Genomic DNA, 23,649 nt, shown 5'->3' with positions numbered 1-23,649 from the left:
TCCAACCACCTGTGACTTCAGAGCGGAAGTCTGTTATTCCCCCCTTTTGCTCCAGCCCACTGAGTTCCCTCACCCCAAATTTTAGGCAAAGCAGGGTCTACAATGAGGAGAAAATTGGCATAAATCTCTCCCTCTCTTCTGCAAACCGAAATGCCCGACTAGGGGAGGAACCAGGTAATTCAACACATTCTTCTATGAACAAACCCCCCTTCCAAAAGTGGGAGAAATGTAATTCATTCTGAACAATAAGGCAGTAAACCTATATAGACATAAAAGCTGAATTGTCAGATGAGACATTTTGGATCTGAAAAGGAATGTTAAGATGTCTGGGGATCCCGGCGAAGCAAGCGTCAGAGACCAGGATGCTGTGGAGAAGCTGGAGATTCTACAAACAGGTTTTGCTTGGAAAATGCTAGTCAAGCCAAGCAGATTTAAAGCTTTGTGCAGTGGCAGGAAAAGGAACGCATAAAGGAAGCATTATGGGGTAGTTTGTACTTCTGACATTAGGGATGTTAAGCTGCCAGAAAAGGCACCAGGTGAGCAACAGTATCTATCACTGGCTGCCTCCTAGGCTGGACAGAGGGCTAAAGTGGCTGTTTTGGACTCCAGGACCAACAGCTAAGGGGCTGCACAAAAAGGTATGGGAGCATGAATGTGAGATGACTGCCTGTAACTTCATCATGGCGTTCAACTGGCTGATCTGTAGTGTCTTATTGTAGAATATTTAATTGTTGGGTAAATTTCGGTTAGCATGTTAGTATGCAAAGAACTTTCCATCAGGAGGCAGATCAAGATGGGTAACCGTGTTAGTCTGTCTTTAGCAGTAGAAAAGGGCAAGAGTCCAGTAGCACCCATAAGACTAACAAAATTTGTGGAAGGGTATGAGGTTTTCTGAGTCACAGGACGCTTTCATGAAGAAGTGAGCTGTGACTCATTTATTTATTTTATTTATTTATGCTACTTATATTCCGCCTTTCTCACTGAGACTCAAGGCGGATTACAGAGTGTGAGGTTAGTACAATTAGCAGCAAGGACAAGGGCAGGCATTTCCATACAGTGTCAAGAACAATTCCATAAACAATGTCATGGGATAAAAAAAATTAAGTTTACAAAGATACAGTATTAGCAAGGATCCAGTATGGGGTTGAGGAATTGATGAAACAGAACATAATCAATTCTAGGACTTACACTGAACAACATAAAGCATAGGTAGGACATAGGAGTACATATTTAAAGCAACAGATAATATGTAAGGCAACATAATGGTGAAATCTGTGGTTTCTAACTCATTAGCGAAAACATCTGGGATCCTTTCCCTACAATACCGCCCTCTTAGCTGAGAAAAAAGTCCTTTTTGAATAATTCGGTTCTGCATAGTTTGCAGAAAGCCAGGAGGGTGGGGGCTCTCCTGACCTCCTCAGGCAGGCCGCTCCATACCCTACTACAAATGTTGCTAGTCTTATAGGTGCTACTGGACTCTTGCTCTTTTCTACTGCATCAGAAGGCAGAAAGTAAAACACACACACAGAGAAACACAAACCCCAGCAGAAAACCTAGAGCAGCTGGAGTAACTCCTCCTTCCCCATCAGGATTTCGCTCTGTAATGTCTGCGCAGAGGAAACCCCTAACTGCCAGGTGATGCCCCGTGACATCACACCCAAGCCAAGAAGCAAACATTAAGGGTTTGCTCGACTGCCCCATCCTCTCTGGAGTTGCTTCATGCCTTCACACGGGACTGGCATTGTGCAACCACTGCCTAAGGCTGATCCCCAAATACTATGAGTCACAGCAAGGCATCAGGCCCAGGTGCCACCCACTGGGGCATAGCAGCTTCTTGGCCATGACGACACTGTCTGTTCTGCAAGGACAGGGTTTGACAGTGCCCATGAGGACCCTCAACAGCGAGAAGGAAGCCCTGGAGCTGCCACTTCACTGCCTCTCTGAGACTGGCAGTGCAGAAGCAACGGAGGCTAAATACAGCCCCCAGTTCCATCCTTGCAAATCACGAAAGCCGCGAAGAATCCTCACATCTGGCAACAAAGTCTGCTGAAAAGGGTGCAAAGCCCCACCCTTCTGCCACCGTGCCTGTGAGTCCAAGTGGCACACATCTGAGGGAAGGAATTCAGCCACCCCCAGAAGAAGGAAAACCGACACAGCTTCCAGCAAGGCAGTGCCAGGAGATTCCCTGCCAAGTCAGACTGCTATTGGCTGTTGCCGGGGTGTGTGGACCACAGACAAGGAGGCCCTTCGAACAGCCTGCAGGAAGAAACAAGGCGGAGGGGCCAAAAAGCAGCCAGCCAAGACCCGGGAGCGAAACTCACTTGTCAGCCTGAGCGGGGGAGGGCTTGGGATTTGGGCCCCGCTGACGGTCCTGTTTAGGTGAGGAGAGCCTTCCCCCGGATTTCCTATCGCGAGGACCTGGGACAGAGTGGGAGGAAAAACAAACAAGTCACGTGATCTGAGTGACACGGTCACATGTCCAAAAAGCATGGCAGACATTCACTCTGAAATCCTTGCAACGCCCCTGTAAGGTAGAGCCACTACTGCTGACGGGAGACTGGAATTCTTGGGAGAGGTAAGATTGGAACTGGGGACTTTCCAGCTCTCTCACTCTCACAGCCATCAGCGCTAGCCAAGGGCTAATTAACACACTGTGACTTCTTGGAAGAGAAATCAGTCTCAGGAATGAGGCACAGTTAGCCGATGTTCCAAGGAAAGTCATTGTCTTGGCAACAGTTAAAGAGCACCGAGACAGTCTCAGTGATGGCCCAACAGCAAACGCCAAAGGAATCTAGGTTAAGCGGTGGTCACTCGACACTCCAGAGCAACTCAGTTCTGCTCACTGAGTCATACCCAGCAGGTATGTGGGAAAGCCGGGCACCCTACTTCTGGCCCTGGAGACACGAAAGCCAGGGGAGAGGTCCCCTGGGATGCTGCAATGGAGCATTCGAAATAAAAATGCCACGTGAAGGATAGCAAAGTTCTGGGACCTGCAGAACTGATAAAACAAATCATGCTCTGCTAGCACGGGCACAGACTAGGAAACACACCCTTCCCTGGCTGCTATTCAGCCCCTTGGCACCAGATGCTGCCCCAAAAGTTTATTATTCATAAAGCAAACTTGTTAGGCACTGTGCAAGAATTAAGAACAAGACATGCCTGGCAGGCTTACAGTGCAAAAGATTCAGAAGAAGTCACTTGAATGGCAGAGAGGAAAATCAAAGAGGATCTTGTTCAAGGTTACCTCTTTAGCTGGAGGGTGGACTTGTTCACGGGAATTTAAATCATGATTTTAAATTAACTTTTCCCCTTGGATACTCATAGATTTCCTAAGCAGTGATGCAAACTAATTGGTTCCTCTAAACACTAAAATATGCCAAGCGTACAACTAAAGAGGTCATTTGTACAACCCAGGAGAGCAGACATTCTTTATAGCTTATATATGCACATGTATGCTGTAATACTTGGGAGTTTTTACTAGTTTTAGGAAAGGCTGCATGGCCCACTTTAATAGCCTCCTTCATTGTGTATGTTTAGAAGCAAGGGCTGGCACAGCAGTTTATTGTCCTAAAATGAGAAAGAAACCATCTTTGTTCACAGAGAGCGATTTGGGAATTCTCTGAAGACCTCCGGTAATAAAAACAGAGGACTACAAAATCACTCAAGCAGACCCAAAGGACGATCCTTCTGGGGGAAGAAGAAGTCGGCCGCTGAATCCCAGCGCTTGCCCAGGCGTGCCAGACCCCAGCCCGAGTATCACACCCGTAGCAACAATACTCTGTATTGACCTGTGATGCCATACGGACCTCAGCAAGATGTTCTTTAGTCCGAGCACAAGGAGGAGCTGTTAAGTAAGCATGTTTGACGGAAGTCCACCTGACCAACTCTAAGAGATTATAAGTGTGTGTTTAAACTCACTCTTCATTTTTTAACCATGCTATTGTAAAAAGAATATTAAAAACAAATATAACCAACATAAATTAAAAATTTGACTGAAAAGAACGTTTAGTCATTATTGTTCCAAAGACTTTTTTTTTTTTAAAAAAAGCTGCCTGTCCCAAATTCTACAGCTGCATGGCATGGCCGCAGGGGAACAGAGCGTGTGTGGAGGGCAGCTGTGTTGCTTTTACAAGCCAGAAGTTCTCATCGAAAAGGCAGAGTCCTTCAAAGCTTTTGGTGTGTGTTAGGCCCTGTAGCAGGGGGTGCCGGCTGAATTACTGGCACCTCCAGGGGCATTACCGTGGAGGCTGGAAGGTGCCTGCTTTCTCACCTCTGTCTGGAGACAGGTTGATCCGCTTGGCTGGGGGAGAGGCCTGCCTGTCTTTGTCAGAGGGCTCGTATCTCTTCCTGCCGCTTCCTTTGTCAGCTGCCTAAAAACAGAATGGAGGTGGTCAACACCAAAGTGCTGCGACGCACTGGAGGAAAATGCAAGGAGGGCCGGCCTGCCTCCCTGCCTGCCAACATGGTGCCGCGTGGAAGAGCCTCCTGACAGCAGGATGCTTTGCCGTCAGCCCGCGTGCAAAGTTTCCCCTTCTGTCACGGGCAGCCAGAGGCTTTTTTGCACCTTTCAAGGAAAAGGTCAAGGACTGTGACTCCGGGCTGACCCAAAGGATCAGAGGGAAAGGTCTCACTAGCATGCGACAGGTCAGCTGAGCATCTGCCTGGGGCCCTGATCCAATCAAGATGCGGCCAGAGGGTTCCTTGCTCAACACCTGTTGTTGTTCTCCCCCCTCCCCCACCCAAGCCACTGCATACAGAACTTCGCCTTGGCTTGGAAGCACCGGCAGGCCCCGAATAGTGCGCTCAGATCCATTCTCTGCTCATCCCCCATTTATTTCTTCCAAGTGCTAAGCCTCTGGCCCCTTTGCTTCCTCCCAAGTGACAGAAATGCCAGCTCCTAGCATGGTTTCAGATTTGAGCACAACCAAGAAACGCCATCAAATCAAGGCTACACACGGAGGGATGGGCTGTGATCTGGAACACAACTGTGGCAGGTGGGGCAGGTGAGGAGAGACTTGACCCCCCACAGATACTGGGGTTGCCTGGGACATGTTTTCAATGGTGTGTCATCAGGTAGGACTTTTATATGCAAACAGATGCTACTGGCTCATTGGGGAAAGGTGACTCCCATCCACTAGAAAAGACGACTACGATGTGTCAAAACTACGCAGGACCTCTGGCTGTGCGACTGTGAGGGCTTGCATCCTACGGAGAAGGTACAATGCATTCTTGGGCACCCAGCAAATACACCTCCCTCCCCGGCACGAATAACAACAGGCACCTGCTAGCTACAAAATAATAGGCTGGGCTTTTTGTATGTGCAACAATAGCTACAGAAAAATAGACTCGCGCCATCCCTGACCCTAACCTTCCCCGGATTAAAACCTCTCTCACCGCCAGATCGTTTGCCCATTTAGCCCGGCATCGTCTACTCCAAGCAGGAGCGACTAGAGTCTTAACCACAGTAACAACTTTCCCACCTAACTTGCAATTTTTCTACTGCAGGCATCCTCTCCCCTTTGGGCTAAAAGAAGACCCTTTAATGCAATGTATAATATAAAACAAGTAAAGCCCATTTTTACAGGAGGGTAGCCAGATTTCTGCACACCAAATCCCATAATCTGCTGACCTGCATGAAGGACCCACATTGGCGCATACTTGTATGTTCTGCTAGTCGTATTTTGGGAGGCAAAGAATTATGCTGAGCATTGAAACGCGCACACACACCTTTGATCTCTTCAGGGCAAAAAAAAGCCCAATGGCACCCCTGCCCCCAACACACCTTTGTTAACACAGGAAGTGCTACTGCACAAGCCTCACTGAAATGAGCCAAAGTTATGCACAAAGCGGCTCTCTCGTCTACTCAGCACAGCAGAACTTCCTGACGGACGGTGCGCCCAGGGTGGTACCAAAGCCAGTCTCTCCCCTTCGCCAGTCAGCTGCTGTGCTTCCACTGTAGCCCCACAGCCATCTGAGGGACGATCTCTCTAGGCAAGGCCAACAAGAGGAAGCCACCCTGCCTGCCCCTCGACATCCAGCCGCTGGCCGTGGCACTCATACTGGGAATGTTCCCCTTTGCGGAGGAGGCGGAGGAGGAAGAGGAGCGCTGGAAGGCAGGCCCCCCTCTGCACCTGCAAACCCAGACCCTCACCTTGTTCAGGAGGGTGAGCTTGATTTCTTTGTGGGCACTGAAGCCCGCTGGCTGCAGCTGAGGCGGCGGGGGCTGTTGAGGTTGGGGCGGCTGCTGGGATTTGCTCCCTTGCACGGGCTTTGCTGGCTTGGGCGGCTGCGCAGGCGCTTCCCGTTTCCGCTTCTCCTCCTTGACGCTGCTGCCTTCTTTTTTGGACTTGCCTGCTAAGAACAGAACAGGCCTCCGTGAGCAAAGTGCCAGCCCAGCCCCCGCTTCCAGCTTCCAGCTTCTGCGGGGGGTGGGGGGGGGCAGGGACAGGAGACTGCCTGCTTGAAAGCAGCTGTGGACACTTCTGAGTAACACTTTTGCGACTAAGAAAAATGCAGATATGCACAAAGGTGAATTTTTGGATAAGCGATATATGCTCAACATAGTCTCCGGAATCAGTGCCGGAAGCTGAAACTGCCCTTTGAGGGACTCCCTGACCTTCTACCTCAGGATCACCTCCAGGCAGGGACGAGCCTTTTTCAGCCCTGTTGCCGACAACACAAAGCGCCAGGGACGGAACCAGGGATCCTTTTCACCCAGGAAAAATACACGGTTGACCACTGATCTAGTCCTTCCCAAATAACAAACCACTTGGTAATGTGGTAGTATTGCCTAATTTGACTGACAGCAGTTCCAAGATCTTCCTTCAGGGCTTGCCCAGACTCTCAACGGGAGACGCTTAATTTATGTTCTCACTTTTGGCTTCAGATAAGGTCTTAAGAGGCAGCTTCGGTCTGCCGAGGGCATTTTCCTTTCATATACTAAAATACAGGCAAGAAAGTTGAATCCAACATGATAAAAATTAATGAATTAGAAGTAAAATCTTCCCAGGGCACTTTTCAAGGCATCTGCGCTCTCAAGGACTGAGCCTGCAGCCCTCTGTCATACCTAGAAGCCTGGGTTGCACCTTCCCCATTTGGGTAATTAGACCACAAACAAATTAAGAAACACAACTTATCCCCCAAAGGCTTCATATTCTGAATCCAGAGTGAGCTGTGCAAACTAGCTGCCCGGATTTAACACATGGCTGCAAAACTTCTTCTGACTCCAGAGAACACCCCCAAATGGGTTTGGCAAGAACGAGTGCCGAAAAGCACTGGGGGGGGGGGGGTGAGACCATAAAGGGCCGTGTTGATTTGGGAACTGGCAGCAGCCGTGGGGTCCGTGTGCATGCAAGGGCATTCCGAGCAGTTCGTGCAAGCAGCGGTCAAGAGGCACCTACCTCTTTCTTTCTTCTGCTGCGCTGGGGTTGGGGATCGGGAACTGGCTGAAGACACTGGGCTGGTCAGGTCTGCGTACATGTCTTCCGAGTCAGCGCTTCGCACTGAGCTGCTGCTGGAAGAGGCACTAGAGACAGACGAGACACTACTCACACTTAGGGACCTGATGGGAGTGGGTGGGGGGAGAGAAAGGAGCGTAAACAGCATTAGCACCACCAGTAGAGACCAGACCTACAAGGAGTGGCTGAATCAGACCTTCAGGGGGCATCAGCTATCTTTTCATTCTTGTAATAAGATGAACATGAGCTTCTGCCCGTCGACATCCTGGCAGCAAGCCACTCCCCCTCACTGGCTGGCCTGCTGTGATGTCACGGAATGCTAAGACTCTTGTCAACAGCAGAACACTCGCCTACAATACAGCTCCTCAGACAGCAGTCAAGTCCGTTTGATTGTGAACAACTCCACATAGGTGGTCTAAGGAATAGGAGCGGTTGTTTGATCGGAAGCAGAAGCGGTGGTGATTGTTGCTGGGCAGACAGGGAGGCTACGCCGGGCCCATTCTGCCTTTGCACGAGATCACCAAGTTCATCCCTGACGAGGAGGAATTCGCAATTCTCAGAAGCCTTAGGCAATACAGCCCAGTCAGTTCGCACTCTTGCCGCCTTGGCTGTTTTTCCCTGGACTTCTTCCAGGCAACACAGTTAAGGCAGACTAGACTTTTTCCATGCAGCTAAATGATACAAAGGCACGGACCGTATTGCACAGGGTGCCGTGACGGCTGCTACGACTGGCTGAAAAAAGATTACGTAAGCAGAGGACAGCGATGGATGTGTCACAACACACAGAAGGAGAAGTTTTCAAGGAGCCCGTTGGATGACCAGGTCTGGCGGCTGCTAACAGGGAACGGACTATCACACACACACATGCCCTCTCTCTGAACTGCCTGGAAGGATCCGGCTGGACACCGGCAAGGGAGAAATGGACGATTGTTCTCTACCGGATTGGTGATTCTTAGGTTTTTGTAACAAGCTGTGACCTTTAACTTTTCCCATTCAAATGAACAGCAACGCTTTGGGGATGCTTTTAGCAAACAGATCAGGTGGTGGAAAGAGTTTACCCTTGTCCGACAAGACGCTCCCCCATTCTTAGCCTTCCAACCCCCCTGCAGAAGTAAGCCTCTCACCTGGATTTTCTGGAGCCAGATGGGGATGCGGAAACAGAGGCTGAAGAGGACCGGGAATGGGATCGGGAGAGAGATCGAGACAAAGACCTCGAGCGGGAGCTGGAGCCACTGTAGCTGCTGCCACTGCCACTCAAGCTGACAGCTCGCCTGCAACAAAGCCCAGGAGAAGCTGGTTGAGTTACTTCTGCATGGAGGGGCTGTGCTCCAGTCTGGCCAGGGTGCCCAAATGTGCCCACGCAACCCCTCAAGGCATTCCACCTTCCCAGGCACCCCAAGAAGCAACCTGCTCTCAGCAGCACCGAGCCAGCCTCCCTGGCCCTCCTACCTCCTGGGGGGTGTCCTTGTCTGACGTTCCTTCCGTCTTGCTTCCCGGGCATCCCCTCCTGCCTTGGTTGGTTCAGGTGCAGCTGGTGCAGTTTTAACAACAGGTGGGGGCGCTGGAGGGGCTGCTACTTTTTTCACAGGTTTGTCACTGCAGGAGCAAAATGGCATCAGGTTAAGCCTGTGAAGGTCACTGGGAAGAGTACTAGATGCTGACCAGGCCTGGGAAATCCCGGTCTCAACCTCAGCTGTTGTCTTAGGGGAGGTGGAGGGCTGCAACTGCTTAATTTATTTAATGCATGGATCTACCGACTGCTCAACCTACATGTTTACAAGATGCTTCACTATTCAAATCCATTATAAAATCCAACATGAACACATGGAAGAAGTTAACGGTCTGCTGTGGGGAAAAAGCCAGGAGAACTATTAAAACCCATTTCATACTACATTGAACAAGAGTAGCAAAGACAGGCAGGTGGCGGATGAGTAATTACAACCCATTACGCACAAGAGCAAGCGACAGGAGGCAGAGAAGGGACTGGGGGAGCAAGCAGCCCTTTAGACCTGTCATGTGGCTTCCTGCTACAGAAGGCTCAGGTGAGCTGGAGCCAGGCGTGAACACGCTTTACCCCGCCCACTAGACCCTTGTGCTGCAGAGTGTCTACTTTGATTGGCAGTGGGTTTCCCCAGGCACCTTCTGTGAGCAAGGGGATGCACGCTGCCACGGGGCTGAAGCCCCTCTCTGAATTCACAGGAACCCATGAAGCCGCCTTATATTGAAACAGACCATCAGTGCATCAAGGTCAGGACTGTCTACTCAGACTGGCAGGTAAAGGTCTTTCACATCGCCTCTTGCCTGGTCCTTCAATTGGAGATGCCAGGGTTTGAACCTGGGACCTTCTGCATGCAAAGCAGGTGCTCTACCACTGAGCCACAGCCTCTCCCTCCCATGAAGGGGAGCCCCTGTACTGTCACGGCCCTGGACAAATCGCCTTTTCTCTAAAGGATACCAGGGCAAAGCAGGGATTGCTCAGAGACACAGCTGTGTTCTTCTGGATTTTTAGTCCCTGGAACAAGGGAACGAGACATCCCGCGGTGTGCGGAAACAAAGCCACCCGCCCTCCCCCAGTACGTGGAACTTCTCCATGCTCGGTTCTGAGCTGCCGAATTTCTGCTAAGTAATACTTGCATGTTTTCAAGCTTACTTCAAGAACTAAATGCGGAAACAAAGCCAAATGGAAGCAGGCTGCTGAATTCTGAAATAGACAGCAAGCTGTACGTTCTGCTGGTGCAACTCTAAGCTCAGTCTGGCGGAACCAGGTGAGGGGGGGTCAGGGAGACGCCTTCACTGGAGATCTTCAAAGCAAAGGCTGGACAGCTCCGGGAACCGGCTTTGAAAACTGCACGTATGCCGGTTCAGCATAATCCGACTTTACTGGTTCCCCAGGTCGACCCCAGGATCAGATCCAGGGGCTCAACTCTGCGAGATGGCTTAGCCAGCTACAACAGGCAGCCGCTACAGGCAGCTGCTACAGGCAGCCACAGCAGTGAGCAAGCAGGCAGCCATGGAGCCCAGGCCCACGCCACTGCTGTAGGAGAGGGATGCGGGGCAGGCAAGTGGGGCAGGCAGAGCGGGTTCCAATCCGATTCTGCTTCTCCCCCCTGCCCAAGCTCTAAAAAGCCCTAGCTGGCTGCCACTGGGTGCCCTCTGTGGCTCAGGGGCAAGGAAGGAAACCTTCAATCTTCACTGTTTTGATAGGAAGCCATGGAGAGTGGCTGGGGTTGACCTGTTCAGGGGCCCCGGGGGTCCAACTCACTTGAAATTCACGGAGTCTTTAGGGGGTAGTCAGGAGTGAGTTTCCCCAAATTTACTGGAGCTAGCTCAAAAAATCCCCCCCTCCAAGCCCCTCTGAACATTATTCCCCATAGGCCAGTTAAATCCGAGATTCTCTAACCTGGATCAGAGAATCTGACCAGGATGTGACGAATCCTGGATTTTTTTTTTTTTAAAAAACCCTGAAATCTGGGTCCAAGTGCACACCCCTACCAGGGATGATCTAGTTTTGGATTCCTTGTGTTGATCAGGGGGCTGGACTAGATGGCGGAGAATGCCCTTCTAACTCGAGGAGTCTGTGGAATCCGTATTTTACATTGGTGCAAATTCATACCAGCCTCCACTTCTCGACTGCTGTCACACCCCAGCCCACTCTGCTAGCAATGGGCTGGGGGTCCCGAGCATGCAGATGCGACGGGCACTGGAACTCACAGTGGGATCTGGCACAACTGCAGCTCCATCCGCTTGATGTTAATATGGGCTGAATTACACAGCGGATCTTCATAAGAGATGTGCTAAGTTACTTTAAAAAATGGTTCATGGTTAAGGCGGCGTCTTCCTTGGGACTGCTGTGTACTCTAGTTGTGGCAGGCATTCGTGTCATGCTAATACAAAGCTGGTGTGCCTCTGTTTGTGGGGAGATGACGTCAGCTCCAAAATCAATATTTAAGCACCTACAGCTGTTGTGTTTGCGTTCATTCACGTACAGCCATCACAATAAATCTGGTCCACACTTCAGGAACCTGATCAGTTTCCTGCCTGGCTCGAAACAGAAGAGCAACAAAGAGGGCTAGTAATGACAACAGAAAAGGAAACACTCCAAAGGTGCTCAAAAACACCTTGCCATGTTTGGTCTCAGCCGCCATTCAGGCCCCACAAGGGTTCAGGAGCTTGGGAGGAAGAAGGAAAAACACTCCTCTTCCCCCAGCACCTCTGGGACATTCCTTTGGGTGTGTGCCATCATCACTCACACCCCATGCGGAGCCCTGGAAGCCGGTCTTGTTCCCAGCCTTTCGGCCTTTAGTTAGGATGGTCCTCCATGTCTCTAAAGCCAAACGCTTCGGGTTCCCGGTTATGGAGACACGATGCCACCCGCCCCTCGACTGCTTCCCCCCTCTAATGGAACAGCCTCCATTGCTTGCCTAGGCCCGGCTCGTTGGGTGTGCCTTTGGGCCCAGCAGCCTGAGCCACAAGAACAAGCCAAATGACACAGCCCCTGCTTCTGCTGCTAAGTGCCTCACCCAGCGCAGGCGCGGAGCGTTACCTCTTTCCAGGCGGTGGCGCAGGCTCCCCTTTCGCTTTGGCAGGAGGCTTATGCGGAGATGGCGTCGGAGAGGGGGAGGGGGAAGAGGAGAAGGATCGCGACCTGCCGAGAGAGGGGAAGGATGAGACCTGCCTTTCTTTGGACTGCAGCCCCACACCAGAAGCTGGATCGGTGGATCCATCACATTCTGAGGCAGGAAGGAGGGCCACAGCCTCACGTAACAACCCCCCCCCCATTTCTGCAAACATAGGAACAGGCTGACTGAGCATCTGAAAAGGTTCTGGAAAAGCTACCTGAAAGTCTTAATAACCAAATGTTTTGGAAGTTCTCTCTGAGCCAATGATTCCCTTTAAAAGTACCCATAACCCTAACCCACTCCCCCCTCCCCATACCATGGTCAGGGCTGTTTGTGTTCCTAGAACTCTCACGCAAGCACAGAATCAGGCACTGGGGAGGGGGTGGAGATGTTCAGCATCTGAAAACCTCCATTTTCTCTGGGCAGGTGGAGAAACAACCTTGCTTTCTAGGGGAGGAAGGAAATTTCAAAACGTGTAGGCAATGCACCTCATAAACTCTGAGGCCAAGGAGTGTCTGCCAAGATTTCCAGTAATTAGGAGTGGCACGTCTGCACCACGCATGGCTCCTGGCCCCTGCCTGATAGCCTCTGCCCTTGCAAGGCATCTGGCGTCAAAACTTCCCTCTTTTCAGTCCCTGAAGCCCTGGCACAGTTCTTGGGAAACCCCCTGGACCTTGGAAAAAGAATGATGCAAAAAGAGTGTTATTTAATCTGCAGGATTTGCGGAAGGAAGGGGAGAGCATTTGGGCTCTTTTGGTGGTTACCTGACAGGATGGGCCTTTCCCAGCCCTCACCCTGTCCAAGGAAGAGCCCCGTATTGCTGAGTCTCCTGAACAGAGAAAAAGTGAAGACTCTTTGCTCTCCTCTGTTCAGGGCCCAGCCACACAGGTGCTTCCTTCTCTGGGATTGGGGGCGGGGGGGGGGGGACAACACTGAGCTTTGGACTTTCAGTTTGAGCCAAAGTCCTCTGCATCTAACTCAAAGCTCTTTGCTGAACTGAAATTATAGGAGCAAGATCTCTTGGAAGAAGGACAGACAACGTAACAAAGAGCAGATCAACAAGACTCTTGCTGGCCATTCTGGGGATGCAAAAAGCTACATGGGAAGACAGGCAGCAGCTGCCTGGCTTAGGGCTGAGACCAAGTCACACGGTTCCCTGGAGCAGTCATGGGATGCTATAAATGCCTATAAAGACATCCCGGCTTTCTTGCACAGCTGCCTTGGATAAACAGAGAGGGTGCTCACAAGACAACCACCGATGTGTTTGCACAGCCCTCCACCCCTTCTGATAAGGGATGATTATGGGTGTATCTAGACACTTCGCCATCCTGTACCATTTCTGCCAGAAGCGGCCAATCCAAACATGCAAACCCCACTGGTGGTGTCTGGGCACTGTGCCTATCTAGGAAACGGCCCTCCGTTCAGTCACGTGCCCCTGCTTACATATAAGTCAATGTGATTACAACAGAGACCCTAGAGCCTTAAGGGACCATGTTGCCAATTCAGAAGATGCAGAAATGATCTTAAAATCACCCAAGAATTCCTAGGTGGCTGCCACTGTGAGATCTGGTGCTGATCACTATGAGCTAATCTGGTTTCACACTCTGGCCAGATCGAAAGAAGCACCCAGTTGAGAAGGAGACGCTTTCACCTTCACTCACTTCACACATGATGCAGTAAAAAAAGGAGGACACAACTATGATGCCAGAGCCCCCTCCGCTACCTGAAGCAGCAAAAGCCAGAGAGCGGAAGCGTGCAAACACGTCCATTCATTCATGTGTGTGCGTGACTGCCTCACTCAGCAACGGGGCCACTGTTACTGTTAGGAGTCCCTGACCGCCATGAAGTTAAAATTTGGTACACACTAGGAAGCCTTCCAACTGGATGTTTTTGCCTCTCTTCCTTGAAACTCAGGACATGAAGCCAGCTCTTACTGTAAGGTCAGCAAAGGCAGGACAAAATCTGGGGTTGTGCGAGAGCCCCACCTTTGTACTGAGGAAGCTGCCTCCATGACCACTATTGCCAGGCAGCAGCCACGAAGCCATGGCCCTGTGTTAGGCCACGCTACGTCCTTCCACGTGGGCTCCTGAGCCAGGCTTATGCCCAGGTTGCCACTCCCTATGTGTCACTCTGGCACTCTGCCTTGAGCTTCAAGTGGGGCACTACCGAGCTGCTGGCTCATGGAGGCGGCCCTTGGAGAGCTGAGTGCCAGTGGAAAGGCCAGAGAAACAGTACCTGGATCGACTGCCTGAGAAGGAGCTGTGCCTGGAAGAACGACTGGAGTAGGAGCTGTAAGAGGACGACCTGGATCGGGACCGTGAAGAACCGGAGCCAGAATAAGAGGAGGAGCGTGAGGAGGACCTGAAAGGAGAAAGGAAGAGACGTGCCGCATAACCTGCTGCAGCGTGGCTCCTGTGGTTAGATCCCTACAGGTGGACTTCCTTGCCCTATGGGCCTGCAAGCTCCACTTCCACCCACCTCCGAGACTCTTCTAGGTTCACATGAACCCAGGGCTTGGGCCCAGCCGCACCTGACCCCACACGCCCAAGCAGTTTCCCTTTCCTTCAGTCGACTCCCCCCCGCCCCCGCGAGCAGCCCTTTCTGTAACCAGTCCCAAGTGACCCACATCCCTTTTCTCCCCGATCTTGGCGAGCTTCCTCTCCCTCCAGCACTGCTTCTCCCACTAGGACAAGGTACCATCTGGGGAGGACGCAAACAGAGTGGCCTGCCCGTGTCATCATTGGCTGGCCCTCTCAGAGGCGTACCTTGAAGAACCAGAGCCGGATGCTGATGAAGCAGAGGTTTTCCTGCGCCGGCGTGCGCGGCTGGGCGAAGCAGACATCCCATGCTTCTTCTTGGGAGATTTGGATCGGCGCCAAGGGTCCTTCCACTCATCTGCTCTCTTGGACTGAGAAGGGGTAGTTGTGGTCGTCTCCTTCTCCTTCTTTGGTGGCTCGGGCTGGCGGCTGGAAGACAAACAGAGGAGATGAGTAGCCAGGGGGAAAAGATCTGCTCTCGTCTGTCTCATTGCCTGGCCCCTCCTCCTGCATTTTGAGGTTTCACCCAAAACGTGACCTAATTCGGAGCTTCTGATCAAGACATGATGTGATGCTTAGCTGGAAAGAAGAGCAAGTGGGTATTCCCCATCTGCCCCTGCTTGCCTGCAAGGGCCAGGATGGACAACTGAGACAGCCACACAGGACAGTGGCAGGGACTTAAGGGTAACAGACCCTTTAAGGGAAGGGACTTCAGGGGACTTCAGGGGAGGGGGGAGCTGATATCATTTGGTGCTGTTGTCTGAAATCCACAGCTGTTCTTAGTCCCGGCACATTTTAAAACGGGCTGCACTCAAGATTCAGCCAGCAGCTGGTGAAATATTTAATTTCTAGTCAAGCCCTGTCAGGAAGGAACACCCAGTGTGGGACCCCTGCTATTCAGAAACGCCAGACAATCAGAGAGAGGCTAAAGATCAAAGCCCTTTGCTGTTCCATGAATGCAACAAAATCTTTGCTCTCACTGCAACTGCAAAAGCCACTTGCAGTTGCATTGCTAATAAGACCAGCCCTGCGAGGAAAAGGTGTATGCATTTGCCTGAGAACTCACAACAGTCCTCTCTGATAGAGATGTGGCGGGAAGGCCCTGAAGCGCAAAATCCTTTCACCACTGGCCAGCGCAGGCTCCGGGTTGGCCTGCTAAAGATTCAACCTTAAGGCAGGGTTGTGTGGGAATGAGAAACGGCCCCTCAAATGATCACAAGGCGTTGGGTCCAAACCTCCTTCAACTTTTTGCTTCTCCGCTTCTGTGGCTTCCTCCAGTGCAAGGGCTGTTTAGTTAGCCAGGGCAGACACCCCGCTTTTCTTGTCAATAGGGACCCAAAGCGATTTACAAAGCACTGATTTAAATAAATAAAACACGAAGAAACAAAGCAAGACAAAGATACTCTAAACGTCCTGGGCAGTTCTAGGGCCCACAGCTGTGGTCTTAGCCATGGCAATGCCCTGGGATAAGAATCAAAGGCCAAGAACCCATGGCTCTTGCCAAAAAGTGTGCCCCTCTAACCATGCAACAGGAGACAATTGCTCACGAAATCCTTCAGAGTTCCATGGACCTACACAGATACCATGAAAAAGAGTGCGAAGTGTCTAGCCTTCGCTGTACCAAGAGCAAGTCTGAACAAATGCATGCAGTAGCCAATAAAGATGTGGAAACCAGGAGGTGCTTGGAAAGCTTTATACATATTCAGTTCCATTTCTAGGGGTTCTTCCTGACCCTATCAGAGGCCTCAGCTAAGACCGCCCGCATACCATTTTGCCTGGCTGGGTTGTCACTGCCTCTTACTGCAAAGAGATGGCTGACTGCATCATTAACATTCTCTTGCAGGGATTCTTGACATTCTAACAGAAGCCAACGGGGAATGTAAAGAACTGCCTCGGGGCCACACGCTCCCACCTGTACATTTGAGCTCTCTGGCAGCTGGTTGCTTGCTCTAGGAAAGGAAGGGGAGCAGAACTTTGAGGCTGCCACCCCAATTCTCCAGGAATTTGTTCTGACCAGGCAATTATAACAGTCCTGCCAAATCCTAGCAAGACTCAACACACACACCCCACCATCACCCTGAATGTGTGCCATGAACGAATCAGGCTGTGGCAGTGTTCAAACAGGTTACTTCACTTGAGAGGAAACCAAGAAGGGAAATCTGGACCTGTGCCAGGGCAGTAGGTTTTTAGACCAAAAAATCCCTCGGAATGCATTCATGCAAATATTTGCGCTGTGCTATTGTGTGCTTCAGAAAATGATTTAGTCAGAGAAAGTTACTTCCCTCCTCTCTTCCTTCAAACATGACATCAACACACCTTTTGACTGATGTCTTAATCTTATCAAGCAGGAAGGCTGCTGACGTGACAGCGCAGCTCTTTGAGGATCACTGCTAGGATGCTACACCTTTTGAAGGCAAAAACCTGTCCACCTGTCCTCTGGACCCCTGCCCATCCTGGCTGGTGAAGGCCAGCTCGGAGGGGCTACGGGACCATCTGGAGGCCATTGTTAACATCTCCCTGAGCTCTGGGGTTTTTCCAGGAGTGTTAAAGGAGGCGGTAGTGCGGCCCCTCCTGAAAAAAACATCTTTGGACCCCACCGACCCGTCCAGTTACCGCCCAGTGTCGAACCTCCCGTTCCTGGGCAAGGTGATTGAGCGGGCGGTGGCGGTACAACTGCAGGAATTCCTGAATGATGCTCTAGTCCTGGACCCATTCCAGTCTGGCTTCCGTCCTGGCCATGGGACGGAGACAGCCTTGGTTGCCCTCACAGACGACCTTCGCAGGCATCTGGATCGAGGCGGGTCAGCGCTGCTTGTGTTACTTGATCTCACAGCAGCGTTTGACACGGTTGACTATGATTTGTTGGCCAGCCGCCTTGCCGACGTGGGGATTAGGGGGACAGTCTTACAGTGGCTGGTCTCCTTTCTCCAGGGTCGGGGACAGAGGGTGGCGCTCGGGGGAGATCTATCGGCCCGTCACCCTTTGGTGTGCGGGGTTCCCCAAGGGGCGATACTCTCCCCAATGTTATTTAACATCTATATGCGCCCCCTCGCCCAGTTGGTGCGGAGGTTTGGGCTGGGTTGTCATCAATACGCGGATGACACCCAACTTTTTCTGTTGATGGACGGCCGGCCAGACACGGCCCCAGACAATCTGGCCAGAGCTTTGGAGGCTGTGACGGCATGGTTGAAACAGAGCAGGCTGAAATTGAACCCAGTGAAGACGGAGGTCCTGCAGCTGGGACGGGGGCTGCCAGATGTTGGGATCCAGCTCCCTGCCCTGGATGGGACACCACTGGCAACTTTGCCAGTGGTAAAGAGTCTGGGTGTGCTCCTGGATGCCTCCCTATCGATGGAGGCCCAGGTCACGGCGGTTGCCAAGTCTGCATTTTTCCATCTTCGTCAGATCAGGCAACTTGCCCCCTACCTGACGCCCCAGGACCTGGCTACAGTGATCCATGCAACGGTCACCTCCAGGCTAGATTACTGTAACTCACTCTACGCTGGGCTACCCCTGGGCCTGATCCGGAAACTACAACTGGTCCAGAATGCGGCGGCACGGGTCCTGACTGGTATACCTTACCAGTCACACATCACACCTGTCCTGCGCCAGCTGCACTGGCTTCCAGTTGAATTCCGAATCAGGTTCAAAGTGTTGGTTCTTACCTTTAAAGCCCTGAGTGGGTTGGGACCGGCATATCTTCGGGACCGCCTCTCCCTGTACGTTCCCCGGAGATCGCTCCGATCAGCGAATAAATATTTACTTGTGGTCCCCGGCCCTAAGGAAGCCCGCCTCGCTTCAACCAGGGCCAGGGCTTTTTCAGTCCTGGCCCCAGCCTGGTGGAACGCTCTGCCAATGGAAACCCGGGCCCAGCGGGACATATTATCGTTCCGCCGGGCCTGTAAGACAGAGCTGTTCCGCCAGGCGTTTGGTGATTGAAGGGGGCGGTGCCATGTCGGCCTCCCACCTTTGGGGTGGGGAAGGTTCTCCCCACCACTGCACCTTGTTAATTTGTTTTATTATTTGTATATTGATTTTAGTTTTGTTTTTATCAATTTTAACTGTTCACCGCCCAGAGCCCCTGGGATGGGCGGTATATAAATTGAATAAATAAATAAATAAATAAATAAAGTCCATCTAGAGCAAGGAAGTAAAGTTGCGGTGGTTTTTTTTTTCTTTACAAGAAAGGTGTCGCATTGACATCACCCTGAGTTTCCCAGGATTGTCAACAGGAAGTGAAAATGTTTGGAAGCGATTGCTCAACCGTCACCTGCTTAAAGAAGGTCTGAACACACACACACACACACACACACACGCACACCCCTTTCAAATGATGTATTTCTTTTTCAAAGTCTTTGAAATCTTCCAGGTAGGTACGGCAAGAGAGCCTTTAAGCATGAACCAAAAGGGACATGGATGTGCGCAGAGGCCTAAGAGGCAGGGGAGATAAGGAGACTGGACTTTCACGGCCACATACACACACGCTGCAGAAAGGTTTTGTGGTTACGTCTAAAGCAGTGGTTCTCAAATTTTAATAACGTGAGGACCGCCTTTCTGATTTTAAAATTTTCATAGATCTTCTCTCGAAACCCCCTCTCTTTTGCTTGCCTGTGCTAGCCACAAGCCAGACAGACCCCTTTCAAAGTGTGCACAGCAAGCCACACGTCGTCTTTGACAGAGGCTTCTGTCCTCTCGCATCCTTAAAACAATACAGTTAGGAAAAAAACAACAACAATACAGTTAGAAACATATCAGTAACACTTCAAACGCCAATGTAAAAAAAAATGTAAGCATTGTCTCAGAAAAGTCCTTACGGAAGAGTCACCAACGTCCTGGAATAGCCTTGCAGGCTCACCGCAGCCCAGCACCCCATGTGAGACACCCTCTTCTAAAGGCGGCTGGGTTGTGTTTTTCCTTTAGTCTCACCAGCCTCCCAAGGTACAACTCCATCTTTCCATTTGGGGTAGCTGCTGTGAAGGCAGAGCAGAAATAATGCTTTGAACTTAGGTGTCCGCGCACCTTGTATGGAATGCGATGACTAGTGGGCTATTTCCCCAGGTTTTCATCCTGCAACCTGCCCCTGGAGAGTGGCTGGAGAAGACTCCTAAATGGAGCTACTACAGAGGCAAGCTAAGCTGCACAGCTGTATGCGAAAACAGCCTTTGCAAAGCCTGGATTGATTTGGCTCAGAAGGTGAGCCATGCCCAAAAGGCACAGGGCCTTTGTAGTGCTTCTGGACAAGCAGCCAGGGCCTCCTTGCGCAATACCAGATGCAAAAAATGTTGCTCACTGGAGCCCAGCGTTTCCTGCAGCTGTGGCTCTTTCTAAGCCTCATCCCAAGGAGGAAAACTGGACCAACTATGACTAACCAAGAGGGGACTAACTCCAAGGAAAGAGTTTTAGAATTACGCAAATTCGCTCTTGCTCCACACTGGCCCCACAAGGCTGTGACTCTGCGTGCCTGTGTCAGAGAGGGACAGTCATGAAATTACAGTTGCATGACCTGATTGCTGCCGCTCCCTTCCGGCACCAAAGCTAATTTATTCCAACACTTTCCCGTTTACGGTGGTGTCTTAAGGGATTTCTGACTCAGATCATCCAGGCAAGGATGGGGATGGCAGAAGCAAATTAAACACATGATGCCATGCGGCTCTAAAGTGTCGTCAAGTTGCAGACGACTTATGTCGACCCCACAGGGTTTTCATGGCAAGAGGTGAACAGAGGTGATTGGCCATTGCTTGCCTCTGTGGAATGACCCTGGACTTCCTTCCTTCTTGGTGGGCTCTCACCCAAATACTATACAGAGCTGAGCCTGCTTAGCTTCCACAATCTAACGAGACCAGGCTAGACTGGGACACCCCAGTCAGAGCGTTCCATGAGGTGAAATAAAAAAACTAAAATGGCCCAAATCTTTTAATCTCTGCCAGCTGAAACGACTAAGTGGTTCACTGCTGCCTGAGTTTCTTGCAGGCCACAGTCTGCTTTGTCAGAAGGCAAGGCGTAAGAGCTTCTGCCTCTGAGATGTCGTGGCTCTTCTTGCCACTGTGCTGCTCGGAGTCCAAGAGGCATGCCCCACAGTACTGTGGGATCCAGCTGCAGTGGAAGAACCGCGTGCCTCCTTATCATGGGGCCACAGAACTAGCCGGGAAAACAAGCCCACGGGACTCACAAGCCAATAAGCAGTGTTAGCAGCTTGCTTGCCACACACGGCTACATCTGAAGCTGCTCAACGTCACTGGTCCACTGAGCTCAGTGCTGTCTATTCTGACCAGCAGGATTGAACCTGGAGCCCCCTGCAAAGCACAAGTTCTACTGCTGAGCTCTCTCTATTAGTCATTTGTGATCTAAGGCAGGAGGAGGAGCAACTCTTGCAAACCTTCCCTGCCTTGTGCCTGGAGGCAACGACCACTTGCCACGTGTCGGGTCTGATAAGGCAGCGCCAAGAAAGCAGCAAATCAGATCTCAAAAGAGACTAGGGACGCTCAGAGAGAGAAGGCATTCCCGCTGACAACCTTCGAAGCCTCCATGCTTGGCAAAAAGGTTTCCAGAGGGACAGTCTCCGGCACGGAGCGGCCAAGGGGGCATCCATGTGCCAGCCAGGCCCCCTGGACTCAACAGAGACTGGGAGTGGCGATCATCTCACAACAGACAGTAATGGTGCCTCTCTGGATGGCTGTGATGTTATTCATCATTCGTTGCTGATTTGTCATCAGTTGGGAATGGGCCACATCCACTCTGACCGGATCATGCTTTAATTTGCGCCCTCTTATACGCAGGGCTGTTTACGGATCGGCCTTTTGTTAGTAATTGGACGGGAGGCCCCCCGGGGGGACCAGGGAAAACCGCCCCTGTTAGTCCCTTGCCTTGGAAACCCCAGCAGGGGTCACCGCAGTTCAGGGGCCCAATTTTAGATCTGCAGTTGGGTGGGCTATGACTTGACAGCACTTTCCACCACCATGATGTGGTTAAATTTCTAGCCTGCCAAACTGCTGATAGAAGATTAGGGCTGGTCCTTTTACTGGCCCAAACATATTTGGTTGAACAGTAACTTATCCAAACAATATCTAATATATAAGTATATTAAAAACACTTCCATCTTGAGATAAACAGCTATTGGTGATCCCTGGCCCCAGGGTGGCCCGCCTGGCCTCACCCAGAGCCAGGGCCTTCTCGGTCCTGGCTCTGGCCTGGATGAATTCTCTGTCTATTGAAACCAGGGCCCGGGAGGACTTACTGTCCTTTTGCTGGGCCTGTAAGACAGAGATGTTCCACCAGGCATAGGGCTGAGGCTGGGCTAGGGCTCTGCCGGCCATGTAGGGGGCTGGGGTGGGTGGGTGTTTTAAAGCCCCTCCCAACCAGTTCGTTTTTTACCACCACTTTGTTTACCACCACTCTGTTACACCCAGAATGCATGGCAGTATTGCTATGGGGTTTTTATTCAAACAAAGATATGTAACAGCTACACTGTGGTGGCGGCCTCTTGATTCTTAATTATTTATTATGAAATTACTTAGATTTTAATTGTCTTAGGGGTTTTTTTGTGTATTTATTGATCACGTAACATTGTTATGACTAGGTTTTAAATGATGTAATCCCGCCCTGAGCCCATTTGCGAGGAGGGCAGAATAGAAATATAATAAATAAATAAAAACATTTAACAATGCTAGGTTAGGTTTCTACGAATGTGATTCACTGAACACAACCTGGAACGCCAGGGTCAACAAACAGAATAAAACAAACAAGTGGAACAAAGCCAAATAAAGCCAAAACCAGAAATAAATCAAAGCTAACAAACTATTCAAACGCGAAGTCCGGCTGGAGTCGCCTGAAGTTCCAGCCAGTGGACTTCAGGAGGAAGAGCCCTGCCACACGGCCTGGTCTGTCCCTCACTGCGGCTGGGCTTGAGGCAGGGGGCAGGGGGCCTTTCCTCCCACCCTTGAGAGCCAAAGGCGCCATCAAGAACTTATAAAGGCAGACTTGAAACCTAATGCAACAGCATCCTTGGCTTTGGGGAATAACGGACCACAGGCAAGTAACAGGTGGTTGACTGGCAATATCTGACTGGCCAAACCGGTGATTCCCGGCCCCAAGGATGTTTGCCTGGCCTCGACCAGGGCCAGAGCCTTTTCGGCTCTGGCACCAGCCTGGTGGAACGCTATCCCTGTAAACTTGTCACAATTTAGCCGATCTTGTGAAATGGAGATGTTTTGCCAGGCCTATGGTGACGGTTGAGGCACAGGTGAACATTCTTGCCCGCCTTCCTGTTGTAGCTGTTGACTCCTTTGCGCCTGCTGGTTGGATCTTGGCAGATCTCTCGGTGCCTGAAGGTTATTACTAGATTATATACTGACTGCCATATCTTGAAAAACGTTATATTTTGTAATGTTTTTATTTATACTGGATTTTATGACGTATTTATTGTGTTGTTTTATCTACTTATGTATCTATAGTCTTATATTTATGTGATTGAGATGTTGTGACTTGCCCTGATCCTGCATGAGAAGAGGGTGGGCTAGAAATCTAATCAATCAATTAATCAATCAAACCCAACTAAAATAAAGCATACTACACCAAGCACCAACTGTGCCAACAAGCCCAAACAGCTGTGCCACACCAACTCAGCTTCTGTGACCAAAGGCTGTGACACCTTCAAGACACCTTCTGAATACACACGGTGGTGTTCCTTTGGTGAGGCAGGGGCAGAGAGTGGGGATCAACCTTCTCCACCCAGTCTGCACGCAGGACTGCAATATCCTTTGTTCAGCAGACATGACTTCAAACAAATTGTAAATTCCACCAGGCGTGCAAACGGTCTTTGACATCACCACCACTTAGGAACGAAGGATCCAAAACGGTTCTCGACTCCCTGTTTTCCTTGAACCACCTTAACAGGGTTACAGCTTTCCCCACCAACTTCCTGGCTCTAATGCATACACAAAAACTCTTGTCTGCACTTCCAAACCCTTTTAGTCCTGCCAGCTCCATTTCACTTCTTTTCCACCTGGGGAAGGGGTGTGGGGAACTTGCACAGATGAC

At 50.9% G+C, this 23,649-nt stretch overlaps 1 protein-coding gene and 1 non-coding gene across 6 annotated transcripts in view; both read right to left on the bottom strand.

Annotated features, from left to right (window-relative positions):
- The window catches only part of ZC3H18 (zinc finger CCCH-type containing 18), a 48,828-nt gene that overhangs the window by 1,193 nt on the left and 23,986 nt on the right, over positions 1-23,649 (bottom strand). For 3 of the 5 annotated variants that reach the window (XM_055000693.1, XM_055000694.1, XM_055000695.1), the window contains exons 10-18: positions 14,842-15,042; positions 14,312-14,437; positions 12,001-12,102; positions 8,907-9,053; positions 8,582-8,728; positions 7,401-7,561; positions 6,152-6,354; positions 4,271-4,370; positions 2,322-2,418 (exon numbers count right to left, since the gene is read on the bottom strand). In XM_055000693.1, coding sequence (XP_054856668.1) covers positions 2,322-2,418; positions 4,271-4,370; positions 6,152-6,354; positions 7,401-7,561; positions 8,582-8,728; positions 8,907-9,053; positions 12,001-12,102; positions 14,312-14,437; positions 14,842-15,042 — 1,284 coding nt within the window. The remainder of the gene's footprint in view (positions 1-2,321; positions 2,419-4,270; positions 4,371-6,151; positions 6,355-7,400; positions 7,562-8,581; positions 8,729-8,906; positions 9,054-12,000; positions 12,103-14,311; positions 14,438-14,841; positions 15,043-23,649) is intronic. The other 2 variants (XM_055000696.1, XM_055000697.1) reach the window with 2 other exon arrangements.
- On the bottom strand, positions 9,772-9,846 carry TRNAA-UGC (transfer RNA alanine (anticodon UGC)). The gene has a single exon. It is a non-coding gene; the product is annotated as a tRNA-Ala (tRNA).

Source organism: Eublepharis macularius, chromosome 16 (assembly GCF_028583425.1).
Source record: "Eublepharis macularius isolate TG4126 chromosome 16, MPM_Emac_v1.0, whole genome shotgun sequence".
Classification (NCBI taxonomy): domain Eukaryota; kingdom Metazoa; phylum Chordata; class Lepidosauria; order Squamata; family Eublepharidae; genus Eublepharis; species Eublepharis macularius.
This window is presented reverse-complemented; position numbering and strand designations above follow the sequence as displayed.